The sequence below is a fragment of the Nerophis lumbriciformis genome, linkage group LG03, assembly GCF_033978685.3.
Source record: "Nerophis lumbriciformis linkage group LG03, RoL_Nlum_v2.1, whole genome shotgun sequence".
NCBI lineage: Eukaryota > Metazoa > Chordata > Actinopteri > Syngnathiformes > Syngnathidae > Nerophis > Nerophis lumbriciformis.
The window spans coordinates 42,015,475-42,035,146 of NC_084550.2; the positions used below are offsets into that span (position 1 = coordinate 42,015,475).

At 39.9% G+C, this 19,672-nt stretch overlaps 1 protein-coding gene across 1 annotated transcript in view; it reads left to right on the forward strand.

Annotated features, from left to right (window-relative positions):
* Positions 1–19,672, forward strand: part of kif5ab (kinesin family member 5A, b) — a 459,246-nt gene that overhangs the window by 360,018 nt on the left and 79,556 nt on the right. The window contains exons 22-23 of the mRNA XM_061937764.2: positions 1,662–1,733; positions 4,796–4,900. Of these exons, the coding sequence (XP_061793748.2) occupies positions 1,662–1,733; positions 4,796–4,900 (177 nt within the window). The remainder of the gene's footprint in view (positions 1–1,661; positions 1,734–4,795; positions 4,901–19,672) is intronic.

Sequence of the window (19,672 nt, forward strand, 5' to 3'; positions counted from 1 at the left end):
GTGGCCATGATTGTAAACAATGTGCAGATGTGAGGAGCTCCACAACCTGTGACGTCACGCGCATATCGTCTGCTACTTCCGGTACAGGCAAGGCTTTTTTATCAGCGACCAAAAGTTGCGAACTTTATCGTCGATGTTCTCTACTAAATCCTTTCAGCAAAAATATGGCAATATCGCGAAATGATCAAGTATGACACATAGAATGGACCTGCTATCCCCGTTTAAATAAGAAAATCGCATTTCAGTAGGCCTTTAATTTAGAATTATTTGTTTAGGGTTAGGGTTAGAGGGTTAGGGTTAGGGTTAGTTACCGGCTTACTGGTTGTATAATAAGGCCATGCAGAATAATGCATTAATAAGTACTTAATAATGACTAATTAAGAGCCAATGTGTTACTAATTTGCATGTTAGTAAGCAACTAAATAATGGTGAATATGTTCCCCATACTAAAGTGTTACCCCATTTTTTTTAAATAAAGAGTAAAACAAATCTTACCATTATTTTTCACAGAAAAAAAAATGGCAGCTTAGTTGCCAGTAAAAAAATGTACTGTAAAATATATGGTGTTTTTTTAAAATATTTTTTAGTATTATTATAATTTTTACAACATATTCCTGTAAATAAAAATACAGTTAAGTTAAATCACACACACACTAGGTGCATTTGACCCATCACCCTTAATCACCCCCTGAGAGGTGAGGGGAGCAGTGGGCAGCAGCGTTGGCCGTGCCCGGTAATCAGTGCCGCTGTTGAATTTTATTTTGGCAACTCAGATGCCAGTTTTTTTATCATAATAAAATGTGGTACCATAAAAACATCAACCGTGGATTTTACAGTAAAAAAACAAACATACAAAAAAAAACGGCAGCTCAGTCGACAGAATTTTACTGTAAAAAAACAAACATTGGTCGTTTTTTTCCAACTTACAGTAAAAAAAAACTCCCTACATTTTACAGTAAAATATATTGGTCATTTTTATACTGTACAATTTGATGGATAACTTGCTTCCAAATCATAAGTTAAGCAGATATTTCAGTATGTTTTTGGATTTTGACCAACAAAGTTAGATAATATGATATTTATTGTATATTGGACACTATTGTTTTTCCCTGTCAAACTAGAAAAAAACCCTAATACGTTTAGTAAGAAAATAAGAAAGTAGAGAAAGAAAATATAAGGTATTTTATTGATTATTTCCAGGCTTTTGCGAGCCATATACAATGACGTGGAGGGTCAGATCCGGCCCGCGGGCCTTGAGTTTGACACCTGTGCACTCGACACACCAATGAGCTTGTTTATAGATGTACAATAAAACTCCTCATGGGAAGTTGCCATTTCTTATATTTGTTATAACTTTGTGACATGACACAGTGCACATTAACAAACATAGCAGACATAAAAGTGACAGATTGTAGCCAAAGGCTGATTTCCATCTGCATCTCATTGCAAAGAAACACTTATTCAGCGTTATAGTAACTTGTATTTTTCATGCACTTATTCTTGCTGTATTTATCTGGCACAAGTGGAGAGCCGGTCCCTGAAAATAATGCCTACATTAAACGGGTCCGTGGTGCAAAAAAAGGTTGGGGACCACTGACTTAAAGGAGTCTGCTAAGGACGCTGTTAACTGCTGCTTTTTTCCCTGCCTAATTCTACTGCAGGCTCGAGAGCTGCACACCCTCCACAACCTGCGCAGGCTGTTTGTTCAAGACCTCACCACTCGAGTGAGAAAAGTAGGTACAGTGTTTTATATGGAAGTATTATTCAAGCAAATGGGCCTCTCAACCTCTGCGTCTGTGATCCGATACACGTTTCCATGTACTAACTTGTGTGTCTGTATCTCAATAGGTATGTGTGTGGTTGTCTTTTTACACATGACTTTTGCAACACTTCTGCCGTGTAAAAACACTTTTTTGTTTGCAACATCACCTTTCCTTTCCCTATACTCGCCACGAGGCCATGTCTCGAACCCACTCATGTTATTCTGTATTGGAGCATACAACAATGGACTTTCGATCACTTGCTATAAGGTAAAGTTCTCGTTTTAGCAGTAACTTAGTTGTCTGAAGTATTTCTGTCTGCAAGTGTCTTCAAATAAGTTATCAGTAATGTTGGTCTTTTTACGTGATATGCAAAAGTGAGGTTCAAAAGTGACGTGCAAAAGTGACGTGTAAAGGTGAGGTGCAAAAGTGACGTGCAAAAGTGACGTGTAAAGGTGATGTGCAAAAGTGACGTGCAAAAGTGACACGCAAAAGTGACACGCAAAAGTGACATGCACAAGTGACATGCAAAAGTGACATGTAAAAGTGACACGCAAAAGTGACACGTAAAATGTGACATGCAAATGTGACATGTGAAAGTGACATGCAAAAGTGACATGCAAAAGTGACATGCAAAAGTGACATTCAAAAATGACATGTAAAAGTGACATGCAAAAGTGACATGAAAAAGTGACATGCAAAAGTGACATGCGTGTCGTTGTGGCTTGTGCAGCTCTTTGAGACACTTGTGATTTAGGGCTATAAAAAAAAACATTGATTGATTGAAAAGTGACATGCAAAAATGACATGCAAAAGTGACACGCAAAAGTGACCTGCAAAAATGACATGCAAAAGTGACATGTAAAAGTGACATACAAAAGTGACATGCAAAAGTGACATGCATGTCGTTGTGGCTTGTGCAGCCCTTTCAGACACTTGTGATTTAGGGCTATATAAATAAACATTGATTGATTGATTGAAAAGTGACATGCAAAAAGGACATGCAAAAGGCACATGCAAAAGTGACATGCAATAGTGACAGGCAAAAGTGACATGCAAAAGTGACATGTAAAAGTGACACGCAAAAGTGACATGTAAAAGTGACATGCAAAAGGGACACGCAAAAGTGACATGCAAAAGGGACACGCAAAAGTGACATGTAAAAGTGACCTGCAAAAGTGACATGCAAAAGTGACATGCAAAAGTGACGTTCAAAAATGACATGTAAAAGTGACATGTAAAAGTGACATGCAAAATGTGACATGTAAAAATGACCTGCAAAAGTGACATGCAAAAGTGAAGTTCAAAAATGACATGTAAAAGTGACATGTAAAAGTGACATGCAAAATGTGACATGCAAAAGTGACATGTAAATGTGACATGCAAAAGTGACATGCAAAAGTGACGTTCAAAAATGACATGTAAAAGTGACATGCAAAATGTGACATGCAAAAGTGACATGTAAAAGTGACATGCAAAAGTGACATGCAAAAGTGACATGCATGTCGTTGTGGCTTGTGCAGCCCTTTGAGACACTTGTGATTTAGGGCTATATAAATAAACATTGATTGATTGATTGATTGATTGAAAAGTGACATGCAAAAATGACATGCAAAGGTGACATGCATAAGTGACATGCAAAAGTGACATGCAGAAGTGACATGTAAAAGTGACATGTAAAAGTGGCATGTAAAAGTGACATGCAAAAGTGATATGCAAATGTGACATGCAATTGTGACATACAAACGTGACATGCAAAAGTGACATGCATGTCGTTGTGGCTTGTGCAGCCCTTTGAGACACTTGTGATTTAGGGCTAAATAAATAAACATTGATTGATTGATTGATTGAAAAGTGACATGCAAAAGTGACATGTAAAAGTGACATGCAAAAGTGACACGTCAAAATGACATGCAAAAGTGAAATGCAAAAGTGACATGCAAAAGTGACATGCAAAAGTGGCATGCAAAAGTGACATGTAAAAGTGACATGCAAAAGTGACATGTAAAAGTGACATGCAAAAGTGACATGCAAAAGTGACATGTAAAAGTGACACGCAAAAGTGACACGCAAAAGTGACACGCAAAAGTGACACGCAAAAGTGACATGCAAAAGTAACATGCAAAAGTGACATGCAAAAGTGACATGCAAAAGTGACATGTAAAAGTGACGTTCAAAAATGACATGTAAAAGTGACATGTAAAAGTGACCTGCAAAAGTGACATGCAAAAGTTACATGCAAACGTGACATGTAAAAGAGATGTTAAAAAATGACATGTAAAAGTGACATGCAAAAGTGACATGCAAACGTGACATGCAAAAGTGACATGCATGTCGTTGTGGCTTGTGCAGCCCTTTGAGACACTTGTGATTTAGGGATATATAAATAAACATTGTTTGATTGATTGAAAAGTGACATGTAAAAGTGACATGTAAAAGTGACATGCAAAAGTGACACGTCAAAGTGACACGTCAAAGTGACATGCAAAAGTGAAATGCAAAAGTGACATGCAAAAGTGACATGCAAAAGTGGCATGCAAAAGTGACATGCAAAAGTGACATGCAAAAGTGACACGTCAAAGTGACATGCAAAAGTGACATGCAAAAGTGAAATGCAAAAGTGACATGTAAAAGTGACATGCAAAAGTGACATACAAAAGGGACATGCAAAAGTGACATGCAAAAGTGACACGCAAATAATGATGTAATAAATAATAAAAGTGCTTCACATGGTTAAAATACAAACAGGGCAATCAAAATTAGCATATCGTAAGATGCAAAAACGGAGACGTTACAAATAAAATAAAACAAATGAAGGTAAAAATGATAAAGGATAATGGAATATTACTGGAATGCACACTTAAACAAATGTGTGTAGGTATTACATCATGACATATTGTGTTATTACTAACGGCAATGTTGTCTTGGCCTTCATTCAAATGCGTTTCATTGTAAAATCTTTGGAGCTTTGACATAAACAAGTGGGTCTATTGAGGAGCTTGTAAAAAGCTATAAATTGCTGCTGTTATTGCCAGAGTGCAGTGCTGGAGCCTGATGATGGTGGAGGATACATCACCCAGAAGCAGAAGATTTCCTTTCTGGAGAACAACCTGGACCAGCTGACTAAAGTCCACAAGCAGGTAATCACAACCAGCAGCAATAAAGAAGCATTTCATGTTAAAAGATGGAAAAAGGTCATTATCTGCACCCGAGCGTTGTTAAAAACCAGGACCCACCATATTGTTTGTTTTGGCGTAGGAACTAGGGATCGACCAATGTCTTGTTTTCCCCAGGGCTCCTTCACGTAACTATCAGGGGAGACAATTTCCAAGCTGGCTGACATAATTTATTTGTGGATGTTACAGAAAATATGAGAATGTGTGAGCTGCTGCCTGCACTTCTTCACTTATATAATAAGTCTCCTTTTGATCAAAATATCTACAAACCCCGTTTCCATATGAGTTGGGAAATTGTGTTAGATGTAAATATAAACGTAATACAATGATTTGCAAATCCTTTTCAACCCATATTCAGTTGAATATGCTACAAAGACAACATATTTGATGTTCAAACTGATAAACATTTTTTTTTTTGCAAATAATCATTAACTTTAGAATTTGATGCCAGCAACACGTGACAAAGAAGTTGGGAATGGTGGCAATAAATACTGATAAAGTTGAGGAATGCTCATCAAACATTTATTTGGAACATCCCACAGGTGTGCAGGCTAATTGGGAACAGGTGGGTGCCATGATTGGGTATAAAAGTAGATTCCATGAAATGCTCAGTCATTCACAAACAAGGATGGGGCGAGGGTCACCACTTTGTCAACAAATGCGTGAGCAAATTGTTGAACAGTTTAAGAAAAACCTTTCTCAAGCAGCAAGGAATTTAGGGATTTCACCATCTGCGGTCCGTAATATCATCAAAGGGTTCAGAGAATCTGGAGAAATCACTGCACGTAAGCAGCTAAACCCGTGACCTTGGATCCCTCAGGCTGTACTGCATCAACAAGCGACATCAGCGTGTAAAGAATATCACCACATGGGCTCAGGAACACTTCAGAAACCCACTGTTAGTAACTACAGTTGGTCGCTACATCTGTAAGTGCAAGTTAAAACTCTCCTATGCAAGGCGAAAACCGTTTATCAACAACACCCAGAAACGCCGTCGGCTTTGCTGGGCCTGAGCTCATCTAAGATGGACTGATACAAAGTGGAAAAGTGTTCTGTGGTCTGACGAGTCCACATTTCAAATTGTTTTTGGAAACTGTGGACGTCGTGTCCTCCGGACCAAAGAGGAAAAGAACCATCCGGAATGTTATAGGCGCGAAGTTGAAAAGCCAGCATCTGTGATGGTATGGGGGTGTATTAGTGCCCAAGACATGGGTAACTTACACATCTGTGAAGGCGCCATTAATGCTGAAAGGTACATACAGGTTTTGGAGCAACATATGTTGCCATCCAAGCAACGTTACCATGGACGCCCCTGCTTATTTCAGCAAGACAATGCCAAGCCACGTGTTACATCAACGTGGCTTCATAATAAAAGAGTGCGGGTACTAGACTGGCCTGCCTGTATTCCAGACCTGTCTCCCATTGAAAATGTGTGGCGCATTATGAAGCCTAAAATACCACAACGGAGACCCCCGGACTGTTGAACAACTTAAGCTGTACATCAAGCAAGAATGGGAAATAATTCCTCCTGAGAAGCTTAAAAAATGTGTCTCCTCAGTTCCCAAACGTTTACTGAGTATTGTTAAAAGGAAAGGCCATGTAACACAGTGGTGAACATGCCCTTTCCCAACTACTTTGGCACATGTTGCAGCCATGAAATTCTAAATTAATTATTATTTGCAAAAAAAAAAAAAAGTTTATGAGTTTGAACATCAAATATCTTTTCTTTGTAGTGCATTCAACTGAATATGGGTTGAAAATGATTTTCAAATCATTGTATTCTGTTTATATTTACATTTAACACAATTTCCCAACTCATATGGAAACGGGGTTTGTACATAATGTTAGGATTTTTGGTAGAGTCCATCCCGCTCTGTTGCTTTGTTATTTGAGTGAATCATGCACCGTATTTTCCGGACCATAGGGTGCACTGCCGATGAATGGTCTATTTTCGATCATTTTTTCATATGTCATTATAAGGCGCATTAAAGGAGTCATACTATTTTAAAAAAAAAACATTCTAAATATATAAAGACTTCCTTGTGGTCTACATAACATGTAATGATGGTTCTTTGGTCAAAATGTTGCATAGATGATGTTTTGCAGACCATTTCCAAGTCGCTTTCTGACAGTCTCTTCCGGATGCGGCGTTTTGTGGGCGGTCTTATTTACGTGCCTCCACTTTGACAGCGTCTTCTCCCCATCATCTTTGTTGTAGTGGCGTAGCATGCAAGGACGGGGTTGGAAGAAGTGTCAAAAGATGGAGCTAACTGTTTTAATGACATTCAGACTTTACTTCAATCAATAACGGAGCAGCGTCTCCTCATCCGTGGCTCACTAGTGCAACAACAACGCCCGTGAAAAAACCTCCAACCGGAACTCTCTGAACAACTAAAGTTCCTTGGGTGAATAATGTAAACTCACTACACCGGTATGTTTTAGCGCTTTCTTGGCGAGTTTACTGACAGATATAAGTAAGAACTTTACACTACTCTATATTAGAAATGGCAACAGCAGAGGATGAATGTCCCATAACAAAAAGATAGAGAAAAATAAGAATCTTATAGACTACGGTGTCGCCACGGACTACAAAGGCGGACGAGCGCAATTTTTCAGGATTTATGCAGATCCCAAATACAGATCAGCAGGTACCAGAAGGTAAGAAAAGTTTCTTTTGCATAATATTGCGAAACAAAACGCCAGATGATATGTCTTACCTTATACACACACCATAATAATACTCCTATGTTTAATGCGCCGACAATCCATCAAGCGGTGCGGCTTCGTAGCTTACCAAAGTCGCACTAAAACATTTTGATAGATTTTCGAGCGCCGTGTGTAATGTTCTATATTTTCAATGGAACATATAAAATGTTGGTGTTTACTTGAGTAATATTGCCATCATAGTGCAGTCTACACATATATCTCTCTTATGGGGCGGCATGGCGTAGTGGGTAGAGCAACCGTGCCAGAAACCTGAGGGTTGCAGGTTCACTCCCCGCCTCTTACCATCCAAAAATCGCTGCCGTTGTGTCCTTGGGCGGGACACTTCACCCTTTGTCCCCGGTGCCACTCACACCGGTGAATTGAATGATAGGTGGTGGTCGGAGGGGCCGTTGGCGCAAATTGCAGCCACGCTTCCGTCAGTCTACCCCAGGGCAGCTGTGGCTATGAAAGTAGCTTACCACCACCAGGTGTGAATGATTGATGGGTTCTACATGTAAAGCGACTTTGGGTACTTAGAAAAGCGCTATATAAATCCCAGTTATTTTTATTTTTTTATTTTTTATCTCTTATGTTTGACTGCCATCTACTGGTCACACTTATCATTACACCATGTACCAAATAAAATAGCTTTGAGGTGAGTAAGCAAAACCAGAATGAATCCGTACATTAGGCGCACCAGGTTATAAGGCGCACTGTCGAGTTTAGTAAAAAAAAAAAAGAATTTAAGTGCGCTTTATAGTCTGGAAAATATGGTAACTTGAAACTCGCCGCGTGCCTCTAATGATGCTCAGAGTGTTGCGGAGGCTTGTCGAGCTGCAGTCGCGATAACAAACAAAAGGTAACCAAGAAGATGGCAAGAAATTAGGACAAAAAATGGATTTCCCAGCAAAAATGTGTAGTTTTAGATTATACTGTAGGAGACCAGCACTGCAAGAGGGACAGAAAGGGAAAAAAAACAAAAAACACAACTTTTCTCATGCAGGGCAAAAGGGATGGTGATTGAGCAGTGGTTGTTACCATATTTTCCGGATTTTAAGATGCTACTTTTTTTTCTGACGCTTTGAACCCTCTAGCTTATAAAACCGTGCGGCTAATTTATCCATGTTTCTTCACTAACAGCCATACGGTTTTGTATTCAAAAAATTGTTTTCATAAAACCCCGACAGAGACACTGAAAAGGTGTGTCATTGTTTGTCCTGTGGCGCCATCTTTTGGACGAGTTCGCTTCCTGCAGCACCTGACGAAAAAAATATTCCAGTATTTCGCAATTTTGTTGATGCTAATATTATTTTATATTCTATTCTCTTTATTGAACAGTCCCATGTGTGATGTGTGTAGGACCGTTTGCATGCATATTTGTACATGCTGACCTACTCAGTGGCCTAGTGGTTAGAGTGTCCGTCCTGAGATCGGTAGGTTGGGAGTTCAAATCCCGGCCGAGTCATACCAAAGACTATAAAAATGGGACCCATTACCTCCCTGCTTGGCACTCAGCATCAAGGGTTGGAATTGGGGGTTAAATCACCAAAATGATTCCCGGGCGCAGCCACCGCTGCTGCCCACTGCTCCCCTCACCTCCCAGGGGGTGATCAAGGGTGATGGGTCAAATGCAGAGAATAATTTCGCCACACCTAGTGTGTGTGTGACAATCATTGGTACTTTAACTTTAACTTTAACTTTAGTGATGTAGTCAAGCTAGCAACGTTAGCATTGGCGAATATGCTAACACGCTTACAAGTGTCTTTGTTAGCATTATTGTCCTACAGTCGCATTATTTTAATATTATTTCAGTTTTGTAAATTCACCAAAAGGTCACTTTGGAGTTATTGAGACTGTTTAGCTGATTGGAGAGCTAGCTTCCACAGCTGTTTTTTTTGATTGATTGATTGAGACTTTTATTAGTAGGTTGCACAGTACATATTCCGTACAATTGACCACTAAATGGTAACACCCAAATAAGTTTTTCAACTTGTTTAAGTCGGGGTCATGATACAGATATATAATATCATATGGTGGGTCCATAACGATGACTTTTGTTTGTTACAGACAACGTTTGGAAACAATTAATATAAATAAATATTTACAAAATCTTTTGTGCCAGTGTATATCTGCAGTTTATATTTCTTCTAAAATTTGATAGGTGCGGCTTAAATACCGGTGCACTCTTTTTCCCGGAAAATATAATCCTATCGACTTTACAATAGCATTTTGTAAATACTGGCATCATATACAGTCGCGATCAAAAGTTTACATACACTTGTAAAGAACATAATGTCATGGCTGTCTTGAGTTTCCAATATTTTCTACAACTCTTATTTTTTTGTGATATAGTGATTGGAGCACATACTTGTTGGTCACAAAAAAACATTCATGAAGTTTGGTTCTTTTATGAATTTATTATGGGTCTACTGCAAATGTGACCAAATCAAAAGTATACATACAGCAATGTTAATATTTGGTATTTTGGTAGCCATTCACAAGTTTCGGGTTGAATTGTTGACCACTCCTCTTGACAAAATTGGTGCAGTTCAGCTAAACGTGTTGGTTTTCTGACATGGACTTGTTTCTTCAGCATTGTCCACACGTTTAAGTCAGAACTTTGGGAAGGCAATTCTAAAACCTTAATTTTAGCCTGATTTAGCCATTCCTTTACCACTTTTGACGTGTGTTTGGGGTCATTGTCCTGTTGGAACACCCAACTGCGCCCAAGACCCAACCTCCGGGCTGATGATTTTAGGTTGTCCTGAAGAATTTGGAGGTAATCCTCCTTTTTCATTGTCCCATTTATTCTCTGTAAAGTACCAGTTCCATTGGCAGCAAAACAGGCCCAGAGCATAATACTACCACCACCATGCTTGACGGTAGGGATGGTGTTCTTGGGATTAAAGGCCTCATATTTTCTCCTCCAAACATATTGCTGGGTATTGTGGCCAAACAGATCAATTTTTGTTTCATCTGACATCACATGGACAAAGATAAGACCTTCTGGAGGAAAGTTCTGTGGTCAGATTGTCAAAAATGTTAAAGGAATGGTTAAGGTTTTAGAATGGCCTTCCAAAGTCCGTGTGGACAATGCTGAAGAAACAAGTCCATGTCAGAAAACCAACACATTTAGCTGAACTGCACCAATTTTGTCAAGAGGAGTGGTCAAAAATTCAAGCAGAAGCTTGTGGATGGCTACCAAAAGCGCCTTATTGCAGTGAAACTTGCCAAGGGACATGTAAGCAAATATTAACATTGCTGTATGTATACTTTTGACACAGCAGATTTGCTCACATTTTCAGTAGACCCATAATAAATTCATAAAAGAACCAAACTTCATGAATGTTTTTTGTGACCAACAAGTATGTGCTCCAATCACTCTATCACAAAAAATAAGAGTTGTAGAAATGATTGGAAACTCAAGACAGCCATGACATTATGTTCTTTACAAGTGTATGTAAACTTTTGAACGCGACTGTATGTATATATTGTGTCTGCTGATTAAGGTTATTTTGTAGTTGTAAATTTAAAAAATGGAGAAAAAAAAGTCAGATACAGATCACACATACAGTCAAAATACCAAATATCCGTGCCTAAAAGGCCGATAAGCGGTCGATCTCTAATTGGAACCTGACAACACATTTGAAGTAGATGGGAAAAAAGAGCCAGACAAATGAAAAAGTGCGAGCGTTGTGCATCATCCGTCATTGTTCTCTGCTGAAAACATCTCTCAGGATCATCAATCAGCCGAGTGCAGCAACTTCACACAAGTGGGGAACACGCAAGCGTTCAAGTGCCAAGGTGCCTTCTGGGAACCTAAGCGGCACAGGAGAAGACGCTTGAGTCAATGCAAATGAAGTGATTCTAATGCTGGAGCTCACCAACATGACTCAACACATACTCTCACATCTGAAGTTCTTCTACCTACAATTCCAAATTGTGTTTGACTTTCAATGGGGAAGTGCACTTTTTTGGAGTCTTGCCCATCATTCACAATCTTAATGCAAGACAAGAAAACTAGACTAGACTAGACTAGACTAGACTAGACTTCCTTTTTATTGTCATTCAAATTTGAACTTTACAGCACAGATAAGAACAACATTTCCTTACATAAGCTCATGGTAGTGCAGGATAAAAAAGCAATAAGGTGCACATATAAATAAATAAATATATATAAATATATATATAAAATAAATAAATATATATAAATAAATAAATAAATAAATAAATAGATTACTGTACATATAAATATATTGCACTTTTTCACATGCGTCCACGTTTATGGATACATGTTATATAGTCTTTTTTATTCCAGCCAGTTAATCCATTTTGGGGGGGAGTTGAGGGAATAATTTAATTATGATGCGTTCAAGAGTCATACGGCTTGAGGGAAGAAGCTGTTACAGAACCTGGAGGTTCTGCTTCGGGGCCTTTTGTAGAGTCCAGCAGTGGAAACGGTCCTTGGTGGGGGTGGGAGGAGTCTTTGCAGATTTTCTGAGCCCTGGTCAGGCAGCGGATTTTTGCGATCTCCTGGATAGTAGGAAGAGGAGTCCTGATGATCTTTTCCGCCGTCCTCACCACTCTTTACTTGCAAGTTTAACATGATAAACCTTGTGAAATTATTTTGAAAGCCTGTGTTCATCACCGTCATTATTGTCCAAAGCTTACAGAAGGTCAAGATGATTACAAAAATAAATACTACTTAAAAATATTCCAAAAGAAAAAAAAAAATACATAGAATCATGCAGTGTTAAGATACATTCTAAATTAATAATAATAATAACAATAAATAATGTTAAAGTATTAAATACATTTACAAAAAAAAATTCAGTCTAATGTTAATTTCAAATGTATTTTGAAAAAGCTTTAAACAAATTAAGTAATATAAATATGTGAAAATTAAAGCTACAAAAACGCCGTAGTTGATTGGTTGATATGTTCCTTGTGACCAATCAGGACATCTGTTATGAATGATGACGTTAATAACGTCATCATTCATAATAGTTATTACCGCCATTTTCCATATGTAAACGATGTCGGTTCTCGAGAGAAAGGACGCTTTACGAGTAAAAGAAATTGATAAACATGTCAAAAATAAGTTCCGATGGGACTGGATGGAAAGGGAAATCACTGATACTGTTGGGAAGAAGGAAGTTACGACTTTGTTCGGTGATTTTATTCGGAAAATCGATCGTCCCGGAAAGGTTTTGTGCACGTGGTGTCATGATAATATTGACTATGGATCACGAGGTTTCAAGGCTTTGGAAGTACATGCGAAACGCCAAAAACATATGAAACAACTTGAAGCAAGGTATGTTCTATTAATGATGTTTTCATGTCTTTAAACACTAAAATATTGTCTTCAAATGGTGCTGTCTTTGTTAATTTTAGCATGTTAAATTGGTGAAAAACCAGGAGCTTCGGGGGGCGTCGCCCCCTTGACCCCCCACCAGGGCACCACCTTCGTCCCCCAGACCCCCGGAAATTTTTTCAGTCTTTTTCATTGTGGTCAAATCACATGCCTGTGTATTATAATATTTGTATTCATTAAAGAAAGTCCGAGTCTGAGGCATTGCAGGCTCCAGTCCAGACAGAGATGCAGTTGGTCAGCAGGCTCTCTATAGTGCCTCTGTAGAATGTGGGGAGAATGGGGGGAGGGAGCTGTGCTCTTTTCATCTGACGCAAAAAGTGCATGCGCTGCTGAGCTCTTTTTACAAGAACTCCGGTGTGTAGGGACCAGGTCATATTGTCAGTTATCTGCACCCCCAGGAACTTGGTGCTGCTTACTATCTCCACTGCTGTGCCGTTGATGAAGAGTGGAGCGTGGCTGGACTGGTGCTTCCTGAAGTCAACGATGATCTCCTTGGTCTTGTTGACATTCAGGACCAGGTTGTTGGTTCTGCACCAGTCAACCAGATGTTTCACCTCCTCCCTGTAGTCCATGTCGTTGTTGTCACGGATGAGGCCCACTACTGTCGTGTCGTCCGCATACTTCACAATGTGGTTAGTAGTGGACCTGGCGCAGCAGTCATGGGTCATCAATGTGAACAGCAGCGGACTCAGGACGCAGCCCTGGGGGGAGCTCAGGGAGATGGCACTGGAGGTGTTGTTGCCCACTCTCACAGATTGGCGTCTGTCTGTGAGGAAGTCAAACAGACGTCTTTCCCTTTCTTGCGTATTTCAAATTGTAAAACATGGCTCTTACTCGTCGGCAAACAATGCAGCTAATGGGAGTCATCTTTTAACTTTTGTGTAATGTTCATATTGCTGTGACTCAGCCAGCGTTTGTGGGTCTGATGGACCTGTTGCATTTTGTGGCTTTTAATGCCTCACAATCAAACACTTTTATGTTAAAATACTGAACAGTTGTTTACCTTATCCCAATAAACATCTGTTCAGTATTATAACATAAAAGTGTTTGATTGTGTCACGACCAGAACAGGACTCTGAACACAGATGCAGGATTTTAAGACAATTTATTTGGACAAGGGAAGGGGTCCAAAACAGGAGAAATAAACAGGTTATAAAAACACAACTGACCTGAGCTCTAAACTAACAAAAATATCAATAACTCAAAAACGCTCCGTCTACGGAGGGAAAAAGGGGCTATGAACAAAAAACTACTAAGTATAACAAAAACCGCTCCAATGGAGGTGATGCTAGGAAGCTATTCTTACCTGAGAAAACTTACAAATCAAAATACTCCCATGGATCCAAAAAAGATACAAGAAACGTGGCTGTGGCTGTGGACAATGCTATGGCAAGGGAACGCTGGAGGTACGCACATGAAGTAACGAGACACTCTGGCACAAGACAAGAGGAGGACGAGACATTTATACACATGTGGGAGTGTGACACAGGTGGGAACAATCAGGCAATCAGGAGAGACATCAGACCAGTGAAACAGGAGGAAGGGCAAGTGACCTGAAACGAGAGGGAGAGTTAACCTTTCAAAATAAAACAGGAAATGGCAAGACAACATGACAACAGACGAAACCCAGACAAGACTTCACCCAGGTGTGACAGATTGTAAGGCATTTTGTGTTTCTGCACCTGCGGTTCCCACACAAGGTTGCAACATTGTTTGTCAACACTGTCTGCTCTCATTTTCTCGCACATTTGACCCTCTGATGTTCTGTGTACCTACACTATGTCCTCCTCCTGTCTAGGCCTGCTGTGTGTATGTGTGGTACACATAACATCAATTTCCACACTTCTATTAGCCCCGGACATCTTATATGTAATAGAAATGTGTAGGGGGGTGTATGGTGTGTGGTCATTGAATATATATTCTGCTATATGTTCTTCACAGAAAATGAGCCCAAGTCAGTGAGTCTCAGTTTGAAAAATTAATTAATTGTATCATTTTTCTTTTGATAAAAAATGAAAACTGGTCCCACAGACCCGAACACCACACAAGGGTTAAACCCATAAAGCCCTCTGAAAGACATCCAAAAAAAGCCAACAATACTCCATTTACATGCCGCGACCTGAGTATTAGGCCCCGTTTACACTAAGCCGGGATAAGGTTATCCAGGGTAAATTCCACCTAACCTTATCCGTGTCCACACACAACAATGCCACCGTTTAAGACCCCCTTCCATCCTCCGTCCGCCAGCTCAACGCGACCTAATACGCATGCTCGGAAAATGCGCACGTCATAGTCACTTCCAGTGTTGCTTTGTGTGCAAGTTCTTAAATGTAACTTATCTGAACAATATCCAAATTGTGGTATTTCAATTAACTGGAATCCTGTGTGCTGCGGGGCCCTATTGTAGTGAATCACACCTGAGACATCATAAATTAATCAAATCTTTATTAGACACGTGAAAAAATGTGATAAAGAACATTTGACAACAATCAATCTAGGGATCTAGATATCTGGTCAGGACACTCCTCACTCTTTTGCCTTCACCTTCATTGTCCATTCCTTTTTGGTGACTTTATATACTCTGGACCTAGACGTTGAGTCCGTGACATACATGGCGGACAATAACTGATACAGTCTGCTTTGCCAGTCCAAAAGCATTCGCCGTTTTCCGTAGTCTTCCCTCGACGGCCAGGTAATACAAAGCACACGCTACCTTTTTTTTTTCACATCCACGGGAGCCCGCATTCTCGTTGTCTCTCCTTCGACAAATGGACGAAGTTTTTCGCTAAGTAGAATCACAGCTGACCTGGACATTGGAAAGTTCTCTTGCCGTCTGAGAAGTGTTGTATCCCAAATAGCTGCAATCGCTTTCTCTTAAGGTATTCATGTGTGATTTCCACAAATGTCTGTACATGTAGAAGAAGGAGAAACACGGGCATGTCTGGATGACTCACCTCCATATTTCCAGTGGTTAGCTCCGAGTTACGAAACCGCTTTATTATCAAGCTGGCTGTGGCGTGTTCTTTCTGACGTCACTTCCTGTCCAAACTCAGTTTGTAAACGATCAATAAGTCCATACAAAGCTAAGAGGCGGAGATTCAAGAATTACCCGGCACACTTACCCATGTAAAAGTTTGTCCGAGGAGGGGGACCTTAAACGATAGTTTAGTGTGGCTGAAACGGGGCTTAGGCTAAATAACTATTAGTTTAAGGGGTTAAACGACTTGGTGTAGACATGGCCTTAACCAAGTTTTAGCGTCATTGTTAGTGTAAGAGCTAATGCAGAGGAACTACTTTTAGGCGCAATGATTACTGAGAGGTAACTACTGTAGCTTATGCATCTATTGACATAGCCTCCGAGTTGGTAAACGTGTGTGCTAGTTCATGAATCATGCATCTTACTTGTATAGTAAGAGGTTGTGGTCATAAACCGAGAAGTTGGTCAACTTCGAAATTCAAATTAGACCTGAAGACATCCCTAGAAAATCGTGACAATATGGTCATTTGCTTCTTTTACCTGAGAAGTGAAGATTACGATGGATTTATAATCTAAACAGGGAACACAAGTCTGGTGCTGAAAGATATAAACATCCCACCAGTCGGCATTCCAGTGCGAGCAGGCATTGTACAGTAGGTGATTGTATTTCTTGTTCAGCACTTCGCAATACTGCTACACAATGCTTAAGCTCTTTAGCACACAGCTTGTAAATCTTGTTGCTCATCCTCAGGCTCAAAAATAAAAGGTTCTGGATCATCATTTGTCCCAAAGTAGTCATTGTTTTCTCTCATGAAGTCTGACATGAGTAGAAGTGTTGGTGTTGTTGAAGGAAATAGCCAACGTTTTGATACGCCTATGCATCAATGAGCCGTAATGCTAAACATTTTCAACATAAGTAAATATTACAGTTTATTATTATATTACATATACATTTTACCGCGTTGTTGCGGTAGTCGTGACCCCAAGATGCAGAGACAGGAAAGGGCATTCAGGCAAAAATGTATGTAATAATCAAAACTAGAGCAGCTAGGAAGTGCACAGGGAAGGCTATATTAATAATAAATAATAATAATAGATTTTATTTGTAAAAGCACTTTACGTTGAACAAACAATCTCAAAGTGCTACGGTGCATTTAAAAAAACAAAAACAAACCCCAACGAGTAAAATAAATAGTAAAATAAAATAAAAACTAGAACAGCCTAATAGCTAGAACTAGCACACATAAATTTAACAAAGGGCTTCTTTTTTTTTTTTTTAAAGAATGGTTCTTAAGCCTTTTTTAAAAAGCATCCACAGTCTGTGGTGCCCCCAGGTGGTCAGGGAGAGCGTTCCACAGACTGGGAGCTATAGAGCATAGACGTACAAAGCAACGAAAATCGTCCAGCTCCGACTAAGAACCCCCTCTGATTAGTGATCAGAGACAGGTGAGTCTCCTGATCACCAATCGGAGGCAGGTGTGTATCATCAGCGCTCACAACAAAGGAAGGAAGGCGTGCTGAAACAGAAATAAACACTAAAGACAGGAAAAAGAATATTCCAAATCTAACATGACGTTTTTGCACGTTTATAAGAGCATTTTAGGTGGAATAGACCACATCAACATTACCTGCATTGTTAGCCCCCTCTTACTAGCATTTGTTTACGATTTAAAATGACTTAAAATGCATACAAAAAGAGAAAGACACATGTTTTGTCTCACATAAGGATTGTGAATGATTCCAAAATTTACAAAAAATACTGCAGCTCCCCTTTAAGTTTTCTCTTTTTCTTGCAAATTTAGATGACTTGAGATTCAAATGCCTTTGATTTTCTTTTTCTGGATGAGAGGTGCACTGCAGCAGTGATCCAATCTTGGTGACGCTGCAGGGAGTTCATCTCCTCCTGCTGCTGGAACTGCAGACACAAACTCTGCTCATAAATCAACAAAAGTCTCCTACTAAGCAGAGTTCTCTCATTGTAATCACTAAGATGCATGCAGACACTGTGCTCTTTTTATTAGTTCCCTCCCTGTTCTCATACTGGCTAAAACTACTTTGTTTTTACTCTAATATTGTTATCCCTCATTTATCGCAGCTCATTTGTTCCAAGCCTGACCATGGTAAACTTGTTTGTTTACGACTTTCCAAATATATATTTTTTTACATTATTAGAGCCTTCTAAACATGAATTAACAGCCATATAGTCACCTTTGCACTCGTGTCACTCAATATAGTGTCTTCTATAATAGATTATATTACTCACTGGTAATCCTCCAAGCGTCATTGCTATGACCACCCACTACAGCACAGGTGTCAAACTCAAGGCCCGGGGGCCAGATGTGGCCCGCCACTTCATTATATTTGGCCCTCGAAAGCCTGGAAATAATATGTATCAATAAAGTACTGTAACTTTTCTTACTAAATGTATTCTATTTTGGCAGAAAAAAATATATACACTATATTGGCAAAAGTGCCATCCCATTCCTAACCCATAGGGTTCAATATGATGTCGGTCCACCTTTTGCAGCTATTACAGCTTCAACTCTTCTGGCAAGGCTGTCCACAAGGTTGCGGAGTGTGTTTATAGGAGTTTTCGACCATTCTTCCAAAAACGCATTGGTGAGGTCACACACTGATGTTGGTGGAGAACGCCTGGCTCTCAGTCTCCGTTCTAATTCATCCCAACAGTGTTCTATTGGATTCAGGTCAGGACTCTGTGCAGGCCAGTCAAGTTCATCCACACCAGACTCTGTCATCCATGTCTTTATGGACCTTGCTTTGTGCACTGGTGCACAGTCATGTTGGAAGAGGAAGTGGCCCGCTCCAAACTGTTCCCACAAGGTTGGGAGCATGGAATTGTCCAAAATGTTTTGGTATCCTGGAGCATTCAAAGTTCCTTTCACTGGAACTAAGGGGCCAAGCCCAACTACTGAAAAACAACCCCACACCATAATTCCTGCTCCACCAAATTTCACACTTGGCACAATACAGTCCGAAATGTAGCGTTCTCCTGGCAACCTCCAAACCCAGACTGGTCCATCAGATTGCCAGATGGAAAAGCGTGATTCATCACTCCAGAGAAGGCGTCTCCACTGCTCTAGAGTCCAGTGGCAACGTGCTTTACGCCACTGCATCCCACGCTTTGCATTGAACTTGGTGATGTATGGCTTAGATGCAGCTGCTCAGCCATGGAAACCAATTCCATGAAGCTCTCTGCGTACTGTATGTGGGCTAATTGGAAGGTCACATGAAGTTTGGAGCTCTGTAGCAACTGACTGTGCAGAAAGTCTTTGCACTATGCGCTTCAGCATCCGCTGACCCCTCTCTGTCAGTTTACGTGGCCTACCAGCTGAGTTGCTGTTGTTCCCAAACTCTTCCATTTTCTTATAATAAAGCCGACAGTTGACTTTGGAATATTTAGGATCGAGGAAATTTCACGACTGGATTTGTTGCACAGGTGGCATCCTATGACAGTTCCACGCTGGAAATCACTGAGAGCGGCCCATTCTTTCACAAATGTTTGTAGAAACAGTTTCCATGCCTAAGTGCTTTGTTGTATACACCTGTGGCCGGGCCAAGTGATTAGAACACCTGATTCTCATCATTTGGATGGGTGGCCAAATACTTTTGGCAATATAGTGTAAGTATTCACAGCCTTTAGTCAATATTTTGTTGATGC